The sequence below is a fragment of the Juglans regia genome, chromosome 11 (assembly GCF_001411555.2).
Source record: "Juglans regia cultivar Chandler chromosome 11, Walnut 2.0, whole genome shotgun sequence".
NCBI lineage: Eukaryota > Viridiplantae > Streptophyta > Magnoliopsida > Fagales > Juglandaceae > Juglans > Juglans regia.
The window spans coordinates 20,125,699-20,144,816 of record NC_049911.1 but is presented as its reverse complement, the minus strand read 5'-3'; the positions used below and the strand labels follow the sequence as shown (position 1 = coordinate 20,144,816).

The following is a 19,118-nucleotide window of genomic DNA, read 5'->3' as shown; positions in this document are numbered from 1 at the left end:
TATAAGGTGTATTTATATATATATATATATATATGTGTATGTATATTTATAAGTAAAGTTTTAACTTGCGCACCTACTAGTTTTAACCTAATATATATATATATATATATATTTATATGGAAAGTTCCCGGTTTTAGTTTTCAGGTGAGAAGTTTTTTTGTTGAGTTTATATTTAAATAGGATTTTATTTTAAGTTTCAATAAATATTATATTGTATTTTGATAATATTGTTAGTTAAAGGAAGTAAATCTATTTTTCTAAGAGGAGTTTTTCATGACTTATTTTAGGAAAATTTTAGTAATCAATGTATTCTTTTTATTTATAAATATTGTTGGTATTTCAGATATTTTGAATATTAATTTTATTGAGTTCTATAATTATCATAATACTTATTCGATAAATTTTCTTCTTTAGTACGAATTCGATTAAGTGGAGATTGATGGTATTAGAAAATGATGGTATTTTGGGAATTTTAGATTTTGAGGAATTAAATAGGTTATTTTAGAAGTTTAGGATTAAATATCAAAATACGTGATTAATTGGAAATTTACGAGAATTACGTAATTATTTTATAGGTGACGATTAATTATTATTCGATATTTTGAGAAAAATTTCGAAAAAGCTAAGAAGTCTAGGTAAGCAGGGTTCCTATGCTAGACTTTGCATAAAATAAAATGAACTGAGGTCCTTTTTGGAAAATGTGCATGTTTTGTTATGAAAAGAAATCTGAAAACAACCTCAGATATTTGTTCTGCATTACTCATGAGATTTTGTTTAAGAAGAAAGTATTTTCTGTCATGATTGGTGTAGACATGAGCTTATTTTTGGCATTCTGTCATTGAACTGAGACAAATGAGTGAATATGAAAATTTGGTAAATTTCGCATGTGACGTGAAGATGTTCTGAATCTGTTTTGGAAAATGTGAAATGATCTAAATATCAGTACTCTGTTTTGATATGATGTGGCATCTGAAAAACCTTTGGGATGACTTTCTGATTTTGTTCTGACTCTGATATGGTGATTCTGATTCTGTTTTGCTCTGATATGTGGCCCTGTCACGGGATATAATAGTGACCTCTGGCCCTGTTACGGGATACAATAATGACCTCTGGCCCACCACGTGATATAATAATGGTTTTCTGTTCTGAGTGCAATCGCTTTGGTAACATGGTGATGTATGTTCTGTTTGACTTTTCGCAGAATGCACAACCCTACCACGGGGGTTAAACATTGTCTCTGTTATGATATCATGCTCTGATATGATTTGATAAGATGGAAATGTTCAGTCATGTTGTGCCAAAGGAATATTTGAATATGAAAAGTTGGTTTCTGAATATGAAATGTTTGAAAAGTCGCTATGATTTTCTGATAATATGTATTTTTTTTTAGATTTGCATATTGATACTCAAATGTTTTGTTTCTGCATTCTGAACTCTGTGAAAATATTCATGTTTACACACTAGTATATGTCCTCTGCTTACTGAGTTGTTGATAACTTACCCCTTATCTCCAATTATTTTTCAGATGATTTTTGAATAAACCAGGTAAGGATCAGGATTATGGAGCATCGGTGAGATGATTATTTAAGCATAGTGGATTACTCATAGAAGATTTCTGAGAAGTGACGGATTTTATTAAGAGACTTTGTAGTATTATGATGACATTATATTTTGGAGTCTATAAATATATTGATGAATTGTGAGTTTTAAGTTATAGGGAGTAACTCTTCGATCCCTACGGAACCGGGGCATTACAATACCAAACCGAAAACGCAAATTCTAAGTAAGTATCTTGGGGGTATGCTCATTAACCCTTGAGTGATACTTATAATATTTAGGGGTTATTTGGGAGTTATTTGATGGATCGATGGTTTGATTTATTTACAATTGGAATTTAGGGTAAATCCATACACATGATTTGATCTAATATTGGTAAGAACTCTATCTATACCCGTCATGAAGTGGACCAAGATATGTTCTCCAATCGAAGTAGGAGGAATAAGGATCAGAAATCTAATTTCTATTTAACCAAGCTCTTTGGAGGACATGGTTATGACATTATGCCCACAAAAGTGAAAGGCTTTGGATGGTACCAGTAGACACCATGTATGGGAGGAACTTGGGGTAGTGGTTGGTATCCCCATGAAGTTAATGAGTCTTACAAGGTTGGGGTCTAGAAAAAGAGTTTTGCTATACAATCTTCACCATACTCCACACTCCACATTTTTTATAATTTTTTTTGAATTTATTTGTTTTAAAATTATTTCAGTTTTTCTATTCATTATTCATATAATAAATATTTGATAAAAGAAAAAAGTAATAAAAATTAAAAAGAATGTAGAGTGTGGAGTGTGAGGAGGTTGTAAAGATTTATTGCTAAAAAAATATCAGGAGGAGTTGGGGCTTTTCGAGATTTGATTCGGGTGATGGGTCCAAGATTTGCTTTTTACAAAATGTGTGGTGTGGCGATCAATTTTTGAAATAGATAAACTTCAAGCCAAGCGGTCTGTTTTTCCCCGTGCCACGTAGGCCTCTCAATTCATCTTCAATATGACTGCACCACAAGCTACAACTCATGGGAACAAAAAAGCCTCCCCTCTCTAATTCCCCTTCCCCTCTCTCAAAATCCAGAACCAAAAATTCCTCTTTCCTTTTTTCACATGAGCAATGCTACATAATCTTCCACTTTAGGGAATGTGTTGTGTGCTCATGTTGGCACCTAGGATGAACTTCTCCCACTTTAGGGAAGATTCTTATCTTAGAGACTCATCTATAGTATATGTAAGATGAACATGGAAAATTCTTTTGTATTGTTTGTTTTGTTTTACTTGACTGGTTTGAAACGCACGCGCTTCCCGGGTGCAAGAAACCATAAATTCAAATCAATAGTGGAAATGCATAATCAAGGTGAAAATGCTAAAAAATTCATAATAGTCTAATAACAGTAAGCCACGAACCTGCAAGTTGGGAATAGTCTAATAACAGTAGTACGAATCAAAGCAATGGAAGTAGTCTACAAGGCACCGTTTAAGCAATGAAATAGAGTAACAGTACACATCTATGGCCATGAGAAATCATCTCAAATCATTTTTATCTTATTTTATTTTATTATTATATTTTTTTAAAATTTTACACAAAATATAATAAAAAATTTAATTTTTTAAAATTTAAAATAATAATATTTAAAAATAATATTTTATTAAATATTTAATTTTTATCTAAAACCATCTCATTTCCTCTAAATTAAACTAAACGGAGGTTAAGTTTTATGAGTTGCAAATAGCAGTCGATAAATTTCCATTTTAGAACGTGATATTAACAAGGTAGGGCCCTCCCATTAAGTGTCATTCTCATTATAGCCGCAGTTACAAGCAGAACTACTCGGTTTCTCATTTTTTTTTTTCCCTTCACAGCTGTAATGACCAAAATCCTTTGTGTGATGGGTCATGCTAGTGTCCTGTGAAGTGCCTTTTTTTTTTATTAATATATTTTTTTTATTTTACCATTTTTTCATGTATTTTTTTTAATCCTTTAAATATTTTAAAAAAAAATTATAACATCATTAAAAAATAATTTATTAATTATTAAGTGAAAAAAAAAATAATCGAGACCCATTATCGAGACAATGTGCCAGGACCCATAACATGACTTTCCTTGTGCATTGATATAGTGCTTATGAGATCTTACATTCCATGAACTCAAGAATGAAAGGTAAAAGAGGATTTATGGCTTTGAAACTAGATATGAGTAAGGCATATGATAGGGTGGAATGGCAGTTTGTGGAAGCTATTATGATCAAGATGGGGTTCCCTCCCCAATGGATTACTTTAATTCAGACCTGCCTCCAGTCTGTATCATATTCTATACTTGTAAATGGGGAGCCTCAAGAGTCCTTTTTGCCTTCAAGGGGCCTTAGGCAAGGGGACCCTTTATCCCCTTACCTTTTCATCTTATGTGCAGAAGCCCTCACAGCACTTTTAAACCAAGCTGAAGCCTGTGGTGTCTTGACCCCTGTCCCTATTGGAAGAAGTCCAATATCAGTGAACCATCTCTTTTTTGCAGATGACAGTCTGCTCTTCTGCCAAGCTAAAGCTGAGGAACTCAGGCATGTGCTCAACATACTTGACATATATGAGAAGGCATCGGGACAGGTGATAAACAAAGACAAGTCCTCTATTTTCTTTAGTAGAAATACTGGCCAGGCAGCTCAACAACAAATTTTGGAGCTTACAGGGGTTAAATCATGTGGCACCTTTGAAAAATACTTGAGACTTCCTGCTTTGGTGGGCAGAGCAAAGGTGACATCCTTTCATACTCTTATTGATAGAACCTGGAGTCGAGTTTCCAACTGGAAAAACAAATACCTCTCTGTAGCAGGCAAGGAAGTCCTCCTCAAAACAGTTCTTCAAGCCATTCCCACCTATGCTATGGGTATGTTCCTGATACCAATCTCCATCACCAACAAGCTAAATCAATTACTCAGGAAATTCTGGTGGGGCTTCAATGAAGATAGTTCCAAAATTCAATGGGTAAATTGGAAGCAACTCAGTCATAGCAAAGAAATGGGAGGTCTTGGTTTTCGAGATCTGAGGAGTTTCAACCTTGCTTTACTCTCTAAGCAAGGGTGGAGAATTTTACAAAATCCAAACTCCTTGGTGGGCAGGATCCTAAAGCAGAAGTACTTCAGCAAGGAAGGGTTGTTAGAAGCTAAAGTGGGGTCAGGGCCATCCTTTGCCTGGCGAGGCATTCATGCAGGGCTAAGCTTGTTAAAAGAAGGTCTCATATGGAGGGTGGGGAATGGCCAACATGTTAACATATGGTCAGCTAAATGGCTACCTTTTTCACCTCCATATAAGATTCAGTCTATCCGAGAGGTGGATTGTTGGTGTGAAAAGGTTAGTGATCTGATTGACCCCCAAGTGCAGCAATGGAAGGAACCCCTCCTACAAGAGCTATTCACCCAACAAGAAATAACTGATATTAAATCAATACCGATTAGCATGAGGGGGAGAGAAGACAAATTAGTGTGGCAATTCACTACAAATGGGCTCTATACTGTCAAGAGTGGGTACCATCTCAGTAAAGTTTTGGAGTGTGCTCAGGAAGGGGAGACCTCAGGTAAAGAAAAAGAAAAACAGGCTTGGAAAACTATATGGAAGCTAAGAGTAACCCCTGCTACTAAGATGTTCCTATGGAGAGCATGTAATGAGGCATTACCTACTCTAGCAAACCTAAGAAGGAGGAAAGTGGTGGAACACAGTTCATGCTTGACCTGCAAGCAGGAGGCAGAAACCTCTAGACATGTTCTGTGGGGATGCAATGCTGCTAAAGATGTGTGGGGTCAGGGAGTGAAAAAGGTGCAAAAGCTATCCGTGCAAAGTGATCTGATTTTTGATATATGGTCCAGACTCGTTGAGATACTCAGTTTAGAGGAACTAGAAGAAGTGGCAACAACTATGAGGGGCATATGGACTAGAAGGAACAATACTCTTCTCGGAAAAGAATTCAAACACCCAAATGCCCTCCACCAACTGGCCAAAACAGAACTGGTATTATATAGGGAAGCTCTCGCAGAGGACATAGGGGCCAAACTCACAGCTAATGCAGGGTTTCCAAGGTGGTCAAAGCCTGAGGAGGGGTTATTTAAAGTCAACTGGGATGCTGCTGTAAATCAAAAGGACAGGAAAATTGGAATTGGAGTCCTCATCAGAGATCACCATGGTTTTTTTATGGGAAGTTTACAGGCTCACAGAAATCTCAAAGGATCCTCTTTTGATGCTGAGGCATACGGTATGCTCCTAGCTGCAGTTTTTTGCAAAGAGGTTGGCATTACACATTTTTGTCTGGAGGGTGATTCAAAGCAAGTGATGGATTTATTGAAGAATTACACAAAGAATTGGAGTTTGGGTGGCTGCCTGGTAGAAGATGCAAGAGAGACTCTGAATTCATATGCTTGTTGGTCAGTTACACATACAAACCGAGAAGCTAATATGGCAGCACATCATCTAGCAAAAACTGCTTTTGGTTGCTCAGAGGATATCTATGCTTTTGAAACACGCCCCTCGTATATCTTACATATAGTCACAAAAGAAATGATGTAGTGTTTCTTTTACTCGATTATGTTCCTGGAGTTTGATGTATTTGACATCTTTGATTAATGAGATCAGTTCTTTCATCAAAAAAAAAAAAAAAAAAAGCAATGGAAGTAGTCTACAAGGCACCGTTTAAGCAATGAAATAGAGTAACAGTACACATCTATGGCCATGAGAAATCATCTCAAATCATTTTATCTTATTTTATTTTATTATTATATTTTTTTAAAATTTTATACAAAATATAATAAAAAATTTAATTTTTTTAAAATTCAAAATAATAATATTTAAAAATAATATTTTATTAAATATTTAATTTTTATCTAAAACCATCTCATTTCCTCTAAATTAAACTAAACGGAGGTTAAGTTTTATGAGTTGCAAATAGCAGTCGATAAATTTCCATTTTAGAACGTGATATTAACAAGGTAGGGCCCTCCCATTAAGTGTCATTCTCATTATAGCCGCAGTTACAAGCAGAACTACTCGGTTTCTCATTTTTTTTTTTTCCTTCACAGCTGTAATGACCAAAATCCTTTGTGTGATGGGTCATGCTAGTGTCCTGTGAAGTGCCTTTTTTTTTTTATTAATATATTTTTTTTTATTTTACCATTTTTTCATGTATTTTTTTTAATCCTTTAAATATTTTTTAAAAAAATTATAACATCATTAAAAAATAATTTATTAATTATTAAGTGAAAAAAAAAAATAATCGAGACCCATTATCGAGACAATGTGCCAGGACCCATAACATGACTTTCCTTGTGCATTGATATAGTGTTTAGTACAAAATAAAATTTCATTAATCAATAAAAGATCAAGTTAAAAACATGCAAACGCCTAAAATAACATGTAAACATTAAAAAATAGAAAAGGAATATGCCTTCAAATTCTCTTGAGGATGGTATTAAATTATTCGTGTAATCATCTTCTCCTTCCATATAGTTTGTCATGACCATTTCCATGGAAAAACGTAAAGATCCCATGTTCATGAACAGTACTGACACTACAAGAGATTAGATTTTTTGTGACAAAATTTTATCTCAAAAATCCAAATTTCGTCACAAAATATTTTTGGAGATGAAAAATTTCGTCTATATTTTGTCTCGAAAAGAGCATCTCAAAAATTTAATGGAGACGTCTCAAAAAATCATTTTTAGGAACGAAATTGGGCAGAGCCAGTTGAAACTGTTCAACCGGAACTTTTTTTTTCCTAAAAAACCCGTTCGAATGGAAACCTTTTAGTTCTTTTTTTTTTTTTTTGCTATAATATATATTTACTTAATCAAAGTGAGACTATTCTTTGTTTACAAAATCCTATTCTTCCATATTCATAGCTCTCCTTTTGTATGTGGATGATATTGTCATTACTTGTAATGACATAAATGCTGTGAATTCTTTGAAACTGTTTCTACAATCCAATTTCAAGCTCAAGGATCTTGGACACTTAAAGTACTTTCTTAATCTTAAAGTGGCTAGATCCACTGCTGGCATTTCCATTTGCCAACGCAAATATACCTTGGAGATTCTTGTTGATTTGTTAGCCACCAAGCCTTCCACATTTCCTATGGAGCATAACTTAAAACTCTCCAAATCAGATGGAGAGTTAATTGTTGATCCCAAATCTTGCAGAAGACTTATAGGCAGACTGTTGTACTTGACTACTGCCAAACCTGACATAGCATACTCAGTTAACACTTTGAGTCAGTTTCCTACTCAGCCACATCAACCTCATTTTACTGCAGTTCAGAGGATCTTGAGGTATCTTAAATCCAGACCTGAACAAGGTCATTTCTTTCCCAGTTCATCCAAGTTGCAACTACGAGCTTTCTGTGATTCCAATTGAGCTGGTTACCCAGATACTCGTCGATCAGTCTCTAGTTTTTCCATTTTCTTGAAGATTTTTTAGTTTATTGGAAATCTAAGAAACAAGTTACTGTCTCAGTCATCAGCAGAAGCAGAATACATGTCAATGGTATCAACCTGTTTTGAACTATTATGGCTCTCAATTCTTTTCAAAGATTTATCAGTCGAGATCCCATCTCCTTATTTGCTCTTTTGTGACAACAATGCTGCCCTTCACATTGCCGTCAATCCAGTATTCCATGAGCGTACGAAGCATATTGATATTGACTATCACTTGATTCGAGACTTCATTTTGGCCGAGTCAAAACAATGCATGTTTCTTCATTCACTCAAATGGCTGACATCCTTACCAAAGTCCTTGGATCTAACTAATTATCCATGCATCTCCGCAAGATGGGTGTCATTAACATACACACTCCATCTTGAGGGGGTGTATCATTAGATTTTACATATTTATTCTGTATTACATAGTATTTTAGATATGTTTGTTATTCCTTTTATACCCTTGTATGTGTATATAAACTCATTCCATTGTATTTTCTGTTTTACGGTAATAATATCATAAAACTGTTCAACTTTACTCTTTTCTGGAGGTGCTCAAAGCGCAGTGTTGGTGTTTTATTTATTTTATTTTTTAATCCAGCAGGCTGGGTTAATCTCTTGGGTTTGGGTTTAACAGTGGGCTTGGGTATTACTTACATGGACCCTTCTGGTTACTTTATGGGTTGGAGCTGCTTCGCTTATCACATGTTTTTGAAATATAAAGTGGTCGTCTCTGCTGGTGGCCATTTGTACATGGGTTTTGTTTTGATTTTCCATGAACAATGGGCGTAATCCGTGATTTCCACTTTTAGAGAGCTCCAGCTCTTCTGTGCTTGTAGTTCTTGCCACAATTTCTTGGCTTCGTTTTCCCCTCCCAATTTCCCGCAATTATGTTATCGTCCTCATGCTGTCATTTTTAAAAATACATTTTATGTCATTTGTATTTTTGGACAGAGACGTCAGTATGAAGCGACTCCAAATATAGCATTGATGTGTGTTAAAAGAAGATAACAAATTAAGCTGTCTTCAGTTAAATCTGAATGAGGAAACTCAATGCGGGTCTCTTCACTTTTTTTTTTTTTCTTTTTAAATAATATATATTTTGACCCTTTTTTAAGGCATACTTTCTAGCAATGTATTCTCATCGCTTTGTACGTTATTAATTAGTATGTATTTTCAATTTTGTTGTTTTTATGATTTTTCTAGCTATGTTTTTGGATGCAGAATCGTAGCAAATTGTAGCTTAAATTGCATAAACATAGAAATCATAGCGAATTCGTGACTTGATTGGGATTTCAGATTGTGAAATTCTTTATTTTGGTACTTTTTAAGAAATAAAATATTTGTAACCTTTTTAATATAATTAATGTCTATTAATGGTGGATTTTGAAATTCATTAATATAGTCATTAAGTTTGGGAGTTACGTTGGATTGATTGTTGCTCTTTAAGTTGTATAAAAGACGTGTTTCATACCACCAGCCACTCGAACAACCTACAAAGAACAACCCGATAACATTGATTGCCCAGGATAAACTTCGATGCCCAAGTTAGAGAAGTGGTCTTAATATATAATATTTCAATAATACTTAGAAGATTATCTGTTACCTTCATGTACCATTTATAGAAATGTAGGAGTGTGTCTAAGAAGTCGATAATCATCCGATCCCTGCATTTATCTCCCACTATCCCTTAACAAAGGAGGAGGGGATAACTGCTCTGATTAATTGGGGTTATCTATCTTAGGATAACTACCTTCATCTTGGGAAGTTATCACCTTGCGAATGATGTTACCCCCTTGTTGATATTATGCTCCCATGGGCCTTGCAGGTCAAAATGGTAAGCTAGGCCTGACTGATAGTCGTACTTGTAGCTTCATCTCGTCGAGATCTTCCAGATCTGGGCCAACCTGTCTCCATCCCACTAGCATGTGGCTGTCACAAGCCATCACAGGAGAGCGAGAACGCAGATGATCACTAGCCGCAGACCAGTCCTCCCGATGCCTTGTTTCCCACTATATTATCGCTTTCTCTAACCCGTAATCTTGAAGAAGGGACTGCGGATCTCTCAAAAAATTATCTCAAGACAACAAACAACAGTGCACCCGCCACTCTCACTGCTGGTTCCATTGTTTGCAAAGTTTTGCGAACAGCTTATTACTGTCTTTTAAGGCGACATCCTCATTGTAGGACATGGGTAAAGACTAAGAAATTGATCGTAAAAACCCACTTTTTTTTTCTTTTTTATCCATCACTTTGTACTGTTGTTATTGTTCTGGGGTGTTTGATGGGGAACTCCAATCCCTTCTCATGTATCATCTTTTCTAATGAAGTTTATTGCTTAGAAAAAAAAAAATTTGAAGATGCTTTACGAAAGAAACCCAAGAAGCCACAGGCTGATAGCACATAAAAAAAAAAAAAAAAAATTGTTACAAAGCAACAGAGTGAAGCAAGATAGCAATAATACTGCCAGGGTCATGTAGAAGATCATGCTGTTATTCATCTTTAATTCTATCATCTTTAGGGCTTGTTTGGAATATATCTGTTCTCTGATATTCTCAAACTATTTTACACTATTCACAAATTATTTATTATTATTTATACTATTATTCATAAATTATTTTACTACTATTCGCAGATCATCTGATATACTCTAAGGTTTGGTTTGGATAGAGATGCTTCCATTTCATCTCATCTCAATATCTAAATATTATAAATACAAATATTTTTCAATTTCAAATCTTTAAATTTTTCATCTAATCATTACCTAATTATTATAATTTTCATAAACTTCCAAATAAAATACAAAAAAATAATTCAATTTTTTCAAATATAAAAACGAAAATAATATATAAAAATAATATTATAACTTTATAATATTTTTATTCAACTTTTTCTCTATTATTTTCCAAAACTTCATAAAATATTTTAACTCAAACTATTTCTAACTCACCTCATTTCAACTCAAATATCTCATTATTATTCACAAACCATCTCAATTCATATTATCTCATATTCTCAACTCACGTGAGGGTAGAAGACTTATCATGTGACATATCTGGAGGGTTGAAGACTTTGGTGTCACTCATCACCAATACATTGATAAGCCCTACTTTTAGGATTGCGCTACAAGGATCGAGACAGAACTTGACCGATAAGTGCAAATATAGTTTTTTTTCCTTCTTTTTTTTTTTCTAATAATTTTTTATACATCTTTAAAGATTTTTAAAAAATAAAAAAATACCAATTCATTCATATTAAATTCCTTAACCATTAAGTTAAAAAAAAATAAAATAAAAAATAAATAAATTCTATCGATCACTTTTATCGGTTCAACTAGTATTCTCCCTTCTTCCAACCCATTATGCACTCCAACCCATTATGCACTTCGAAAGCTACTTTTCCACAACACAAGTGGAGAAGACTTTGAATAAACTATTTTCTTTCCAAAAGCGTGTTTTTATTTTCCTTTCCTTGAAAAGGACAACTGAGATGATAGGCACGTAGAAGAGGAAAGGCAGAAATGATAGGGATATTGCTTGTGCTTATAAATTAAGGTATGAACTATCAGACATTAAACTAACAATTAAGAATGATAGGGATGCATGTACTTTTCCACTAGACAAGGGTATTTTTTAAGAGTAATACTACATGCAGTTATGGAGTATGCAAGTATCGTACAGTCATTTTGAAAAAGAGGGAGGTCATCTATTAAAAAATTAATATTTTTTCATATGGATCCTATATTTATTCATATTTTTCAAAGTGATTGCACTGTACTTACACGCTCATAACTGCAACTATCATTTCTCATTTTTTAATAAATAGAATATTTGTAACCCGTTTACGTTAATTAATGTCTATTAATGGTGGATTTTGGAATTCATTAATTTAGTTATTAAGTTTGGGAGTTACATTAGATTAACTGTTGCTCTTTAAGTTGTGTAAAGGGCGTGTTTCACACCATCAACCACTCGAACGACTTGCAAAAAACAAACTGATGGCACTAGTTGCTCAGGATAAAATTTGATGCCTAAATTAGAGAAGTAGTCTCAAAATATAATATCTTAATAGAAAAATGCTACTTTGTTCACTCAATTTGTCTCCTCATTTTGACACCTCATGTATTTTATTTATTTTTTACTTAATAGTTAAGGAAGTGACTATTAGTGTATTGATATTATTTTTTATATTTTTTAAAACTGTTTTAAAATGATAAAAAAATATGAATAAAAAAATTGAAAAAAAAATGAAAATGTGATTTTGGTCTAGTGGTCACTTGGAGTGGGCTACTCTGAGCGGTAGAGTAGCACCGCTCATCTTAATAATACTCAAGAGAATATTTGTTTATTACCTTCATGTACCATTTATAGAAATGCAGGAGTGTGTCCAAGAAGTCGATAACCATCCGTTCCCTGCATTTATCTACCACTATCCCTTAACAAAGGAGGAGGAGATAACTGCTATGATTTATAGGGATTAATGGATTATCTATAACAAGACTAGGGGTGTAAACTCAAACCGGAAAACCGGTCCGGACCGGACCGAACCGGTTTTTAAAATGTAAAAACCGGCCGGTTTCGGTTTCGAGATTTTTTGGACCGGACCGGACTGGTTGATTAAAAAAATAAAAAATAATATTTTTATATATAAGTTTTATACAAAATATTTTATATATATTAAATATTAATATATATAAGTTTTATATATAATGTATAATTATAAATGTTTATGTGAAATTTTTATATATATTCATATATGAAATAATTTCTTATTATAATTTATAAATTATTACATAAAATGTTAATACTAAATCACTAATATAACTATACGAATAGTCTAATAGTCTAATACAAATAATTTTCAATTTCAAATTTTCAACTTTTTTATCTAATCATTTTCTAATTATTATAATTTTTCTAAACTTTCAAATAAAATATAAAAAATAATTCAATTTTTTAAAATCTAAAAACGAAAATAATATACAAAAATATATAATATTATAATAATATTTTTATTCAACTTTTTCTCTTTTATTTTCCAAAACTCCATAATATATTTTAAATCAAACTATTTCTAACTCATCTTATTTCAACTCAAATATCTCACTACTATTTACAAATCATCTCAACTCATCTCATCGCATCTGTATTCTCAACTCCCGTGTTGGTAGAAGACTTATCATGTGACGTATCTTGAGGTTAGAAGACTTTGAAATACAAACTGTGGTGTCACTTGCCACCAATACATTTTTATAAGCCCTACTTCTTCCGGGACCGTGCTACAAGGACCATGAATTTTATTGAAGAACTCGAATGATGAGTGCAAATGTATTTTTTTTCCTTCTTTTTCTCTAATAATTTTTTATACATCTTTAAACATTTTTAAAAAATAAAAAAAATACCAATTTATTAATATTCAATTCCTTAACCATTAAGTAAAAAAAATAAAAAATAAAAAATTCAATTGATCACTTTTATCAGTTCAACTAGCATTTTCCCTTCTTCCAACCCGTTATACACTCCGAAAGTTACTTCTCTACAAGACAAGTGGAGAAGACTTTGAATAAACCATTTTCTTTTCAAAAGAGTGTTTTTATTTTCCTTTCCTTGAAAAGGACAACTGTGATGATAGGCACGTACGTAGAAGAGGAAAGGCATAAATGATAGGGATGCATGTGCTTATTATAAATTAAGGCATGAACTATCAGACATTAAACAAACCATAAAGAATGGCATCATCAATCCTTGTGAAAGTATGCATGCTAATCTCCTTTGTCTTGTATGTTCAGCAGGTTTTTTCATCCTCAAATACCTCAGAAGCTGTTGCTCTTCTGAAATGGAAAAACACCCTTCATAACGAAACCCAGTCCCGCCTATCTTCATGGACTTTCCATCCAAATAGTAGAGCTAATTCTTCTGCAAATCGAAGCTTGAGTACAATTCCATGCACTTGGTTTGGTATTTCTTGTGACCCTGCTGGAAGTGTCATCCAAATTAACCTAACCAGAATTGGTTTCCAAGGTACGCTTCATGGATTGTCATTTTCTTCATTCTCAAATCTTGCACATATTGACCTCTCTGTGAACTCTCTCTTCGGGACCATTCCGCATCAAATTAAGTATCTTTCCAAACTCACTTTTCTTGATTTGTCTAGTAACTTCTTGTCTGGAGAAATCCCACCAGAAATTGGCCTCCTTGCAAATCTTAAATACCTCAGCCTTTTTGAAAATCAGTTAAATGGCTCGATTCCTAAAGACATCGGTCACCTAAACTCTCTAACTACCCTTTTTCTTTACACAAATCATTTGGATGGTTTCATTCCGACTTCTTTATGCAACTTGGGAAATCTTACATTGTTGTATCTTTACAATAATCAACTTTCTGGCTCCATTCCAAAAGATATAGGCAGCCTAAACTTTCTAACTGAGCTTGATCTCTCAGCAAATCAGTTAGATGGCTTTATTCCGACTTCTTTGGGCAATATGAAAAATCTTAGCTATCTTTCTCTCTTCCAAAATAAACTTTCAGGCTCTATTCCCAAAGAAATAGGTCACTTAACTTCTTTAATTGATCTCTCTCTTTATAAAAACCGTCTGGAAGGTTCCATTCCTATTTCTTTAAAAAACTTGAGAAATCTTACTCTTCTTTATCTCTACCGAAACAAACTTTCTGGCTCTATTCCTAAAGAGATAGGAAACTTGGCACATTTGATGGAAATAGACTTGAGCATGAACCAACTCCATGGTTCAATTCCAGCATCATTAGGTAGTCTAAGAAATCTTAGCTATCTTTATCTCTTCCAAAATAAACTTTTTGGCTCCATTCCTGAAGAGTTAGGAAACTTGACGCATTTGACGGCAATAGACTTGAGCATGAACCAACTCCATGGTTCAATTCTAGCATCATTTGGTAGTCTAAGAAATCTTACTCGTCTCTATCTCCACCGGAACAAACTTTCTGGCTCTATTCCTGAAGAGATAGGAAACGTGACACAGATGAAGGAAATAGACTTGAGCATGAACCAACTCCATGGTGCTATTCCAAGTTCATTTTCTAATTTGAGCAGTTTAGAAGGTTTATCTCTTCTTCAAAACAGACTTTCTGGTCCCATTCCTCAAGGAATTGGGGATTCCATGAACTTGATGTTGTTGGAACTTGGTGAAAACCAATTTACTGGTTATTTGCCCGAAAATATTTGTCGTTCTGGACTACTTCAAAACTTTTCTGTATACAACAACCATTTCAATGGTCATGTTCCTCAAAGCTTGAAAAACTGTACGAGCTTGGTAAGAGTCCACATGAATGGAAACCAACTTGTTGGAGATATATCTAAAGATTTTGGTGTCTATCCAAACTTGCAATTCATAGATCTAAGCCACAATTACTTTCATGGAAAGATTTCAAGTAATTGGGGACAATGTCCAAAGTTAGGAACCCTACAAATGAGTGGGAATAATATTACTAGTGGCATACCACTCTATATTGGGAATTGGACTCAACTGCATGTACTTGATCTTTCTTTAAATCACATACTTGGGGCGATTCCAAAAGAACTTGGAAAACTAACTTCTCTAGAGAAATTGTGGTTGAATGGCAATCAACTCTCTGGTGCTCTACCTTCAAAATTTGAATCACTGACCAATCTTGAATTCCTCGATGTGTCCTCAAACAAGTTGACTGACCCAATTCCACATATTCTTGGGAACCTACCAAAATTGTACAACTTGAATTTAAGCCATAACAATTTTAGCGAAGGGATTCCAAAACCGCTCATGAGCTTAATTCATCTATCTGTACTAGATTTAAGCTGTAACTCTTTAAGTGGAGAGATACCATCAGAAATCATCAAAATGCAGAGTTTGGAGGATCTGAACCTCTCTCATAATTATCTTTCCGGTTTCATTCCTAAGGCCTTTGAACAAATGCATGGCTTGTTGCATGTTGATGTATCCTACAATGAGTTGCAGGGTCCCATTCCCAATAGCAAAGCATTTGTAAAGGCTCCCATGGAAGACTTGCAAGGGAATAAGGGATTGTGTGGGAATGGTAGAGGGCTACGACCATGCAAACATATCTCAAAAAGGTCCCACAAAGGAGTGCTTGTAGTAATTTTCCCTGTCGTTGGATCACTTTTATTTCTTCTTGCTTTCTTCGGAATTCTTCTCGTTTTACAAAGAAGAAAGAAAGATCTACAATCAAAAGAAAGCAACAAGCAGAATGGAGGACTACTTTCGGTATTAACTTTTGATGGAAGAAAGATGTATGAAGAAATCGAAAAAGCAACTGAAGGTTTTAATGACATATATTGCATCGGAAATGGAGGATGCGGAGTCGTCTATAAAGCAAACTTGCCATCTGGTGAGATAGTAGCAGTGAAGAAACTCAACTCACAACCTGACGGTGATCAGAAAATAATCCAAAAACAGTTCTTAAATGAGATAAGGGCATTAACCGAAATACGACATCGAAACATCGTCAAACTTCATGGATACTGTTCACATATTCAACATTCTCTTTTGGTTTACGAGTACCTCGAATGTGGTAGTTTGAGAACAATTATGGAGAATGAAGAGGCTGCTAAAGAATTAGATTGGCATAAGAGGTTGAATATTGTTAAAGGAGTGGCTCATGCCTTGTCTTACATGCACCATGACTGCTCACCACCAATAATTCATCGGGACATAAAAAGTAGCAACATCTTGATAGATTCTCAACATGAGGCTCATGTTTCAGACTTTGGCACAGCTAAGCTTCTTGACCTAAACTCATCCAATTGGACATCCTTTGCAGGCACATATGGATATATAGCACCAGGTAATTTATTTCATTGTTCTCTCAATTTATTTTTAAGGTGAAAATATGAAACACCTTCAAATTAACTACCAATCAAATTTGTGAATCACCCCTTTAATAACCAACCAAAAATTGCAAGTCTTGGGCCACTTTTATTCTTTTTTACAACTTTATTTAGTTTAATGTAGTTTCATTGCTATTTTGAGCATTTTTAAGGATAATTTTGTTTTTCTTGGCAGAGCTTGCTTATACAATGAAGGTGTCTGAGAAATGTGATGTATATAGCTTTGGGGTGTTGTCATTGGAAGTCATAAAAGGAAAGCATCCAGGTGATTCCATCTCCTCACTTTCATCTCCATCAACCAAGGAAAATATACACCTGAAGGATGTTTTGGACCAGCGCCTTCCATTTCCAGAACGTCAAATTTTGGATGATCTTGTAGTTGTTGTAAACCTTGCAACTGAGTGCTTGAATGCTGATCCACAATCTAGGCCTACTATGCTCATAATTTCTCAAGTTTTATCTTCCAAAACTTCACGGGCCTAGAGACAACCTTTTTTTTTTTTTTTTTCAGTTGCATAAGGAAAGTCATGCTTACTGTGCCATAAGAGTATTGGCATAGAGTCGTTTCGTTTCATTGCAAGTAGATCTAGATGTTCTGTTTTCAAGGAGTGCTCTTTTCTCAGACAAACTGGGAGGTTTGCTAAGAGAGAGTTTATAGAAGTTAAGATAATATCCATCACAAAGAAATTTGTGTGCAGGATGCCCAGAGTAGATACGTAGTTTGGTTTGTAGTCTGGGTCTTTTCTTGTATTGATAAGCCATAGTTGTAACTTCAGTTTTATTAAATAAAATGAAGTATATTTCCATTAAAAAAAAAAAAAAGTAGATCTAGATGTAATTGTGATCCTTTGGCAATCATTCATGGAAGGAAAATCATGATTTGTATAGTTCCAAGATCTGCAAGCCCTACATTCTGAAAAACATTGACAAATCAGAAATCTTTATGAAAAGAACCAACTTTTTTAATTTTGGGTCATACTTTTTTTTAAAGAAAATACTCAGAGTTTACATATTCAAAAATTGTATTTATCATTACTTTTAATGGAAAGTATATATATCTTTGAAGGTAAAAGCTTAGAAATAAAATATATTAAAAAAAAAAGAATAAATTTGTACAAATTTCTCGTCTTTGTCTCCATTGAATCATTGATGTGCCACTCTTGACTTCATTTCCTAGTCTTCAAATGTCAAGTCCTACTTGCTTCAATAATCAAAATTTAATATGATCAAATGATTAATGCTACTCATCATCCCAACTTCCATCATCCTTACATCATCTTATGATGTGGCATTAGGTGATTGGAAATTATTTATTACATTTCACTTGTAAATCTATCATTTAATGCCATATCATGGGATGATGAGATGATGATAGAAGTTGTGATGATAAATAGATTTTTTCTTTTACGAATGAATGCATTACAAAGTATTCCCAATATTACATGCATGACAACTCATGCCACGGAACAATTGCTTGCGCTCCCCTGAAGAAGCCTAAGACTGTTATCTCACAACCTAGTAACTTTACCGCTGAGAACGGGTCATGAGCCACATGAATGAAATTAGCATATTTAGTTAAAGGATCATCAACCATGCACATATACGCGCTGTGAAACCCCGGAGAGAGGCAAGTACTTAATGAAATTCATCATAAAATTATAAGTCTAGCTAAACTCCTTGTAGACATAGGAAGTTGTTGGGGAACGCTTATTGGGTGTTTATTTTCAACCTTGCACTTATATAAAAAATAGAACACTCCTTCATGCACTATAAGAAATAAGACTTTTCCCAGCACCACATTTCGTCGCTAATATTATGGAAAATCACTGGAAATACTCATTCTCATCTCTATTTCAATCGCTGCATGTTTGTTCCTTGTTTGCTTTTTTTTTTTTTTTTTTTTGTTTTGGCTTAAGATCAACAAGTCGCAAAAATTGTCTCAATTAGTTATCCTTTTCCGGAAAATATTGGTTGACTCAATTATATCTATAATCACTGTGATTGGCTATACAGATCTCACACTTATATCGTTGGAAAAAGTTAATTGCGGTTGAAATTTTCCTCGCAATAAGTTAACTCATTGCGGCAAATATGGATAATTTTCCCGTCCAATCCCCAAAATCACTGCAATAGCTATTTTTCAGCGAATACATATTGCTGTAACATGCTAATATTTCGCAGCTAATGTATTTTGCGACAATCTCTAAATTGTCGCAAATGCCTACTCTGAATTATATTTAAGTTTCCCGTCGTTCGTATATC

General features: G+C 34.0%; 1 protein-coding gene across 1 annotated transcript; it reads left to right on the top strand.

The window, feature by feature from the left end:
* Positions 1-13,736: 13,736 nt before the first annotated feature.
* Positions 13,737-17,611, top strand: LOC109018907 (probable leucine-rich repeat receptor-like protein kinase At1g35710). Its single transcript, XM_019001103.2, has 2 exons — positions 13,737-16,813; positions 17,032-17,611. Exons 1-2 carry the CDS (start codon positions 13,759-13,761, stop codon positions 17,337-17,339), a joined length of 3,363 nt encoding a protein of 1,120 aa, XP_018856648.2. The 5' UTR covers positions 13,737-13,758; the 3' UTR covers positions 17,340-17,611.
* Positions 17,612-19,118: the final 1,507 nt, after the last annotated feature.

Coding starts and splice junctions, on each gene's coding strand:
- LOC109018907 (XM_019001103.2), top strand. CDS start 13,759: ATGCTAATCTCCTTTGTCTTGTATGTTCAGCAGGTTTTTTCATCCTCA. Junction 16,814..17,031: donor ATATGGATATATAGCACCAG/GTAATTTATTTC, acceptor TTTTCTTGGCAG/AGCTTGCTTATACAATGAAG.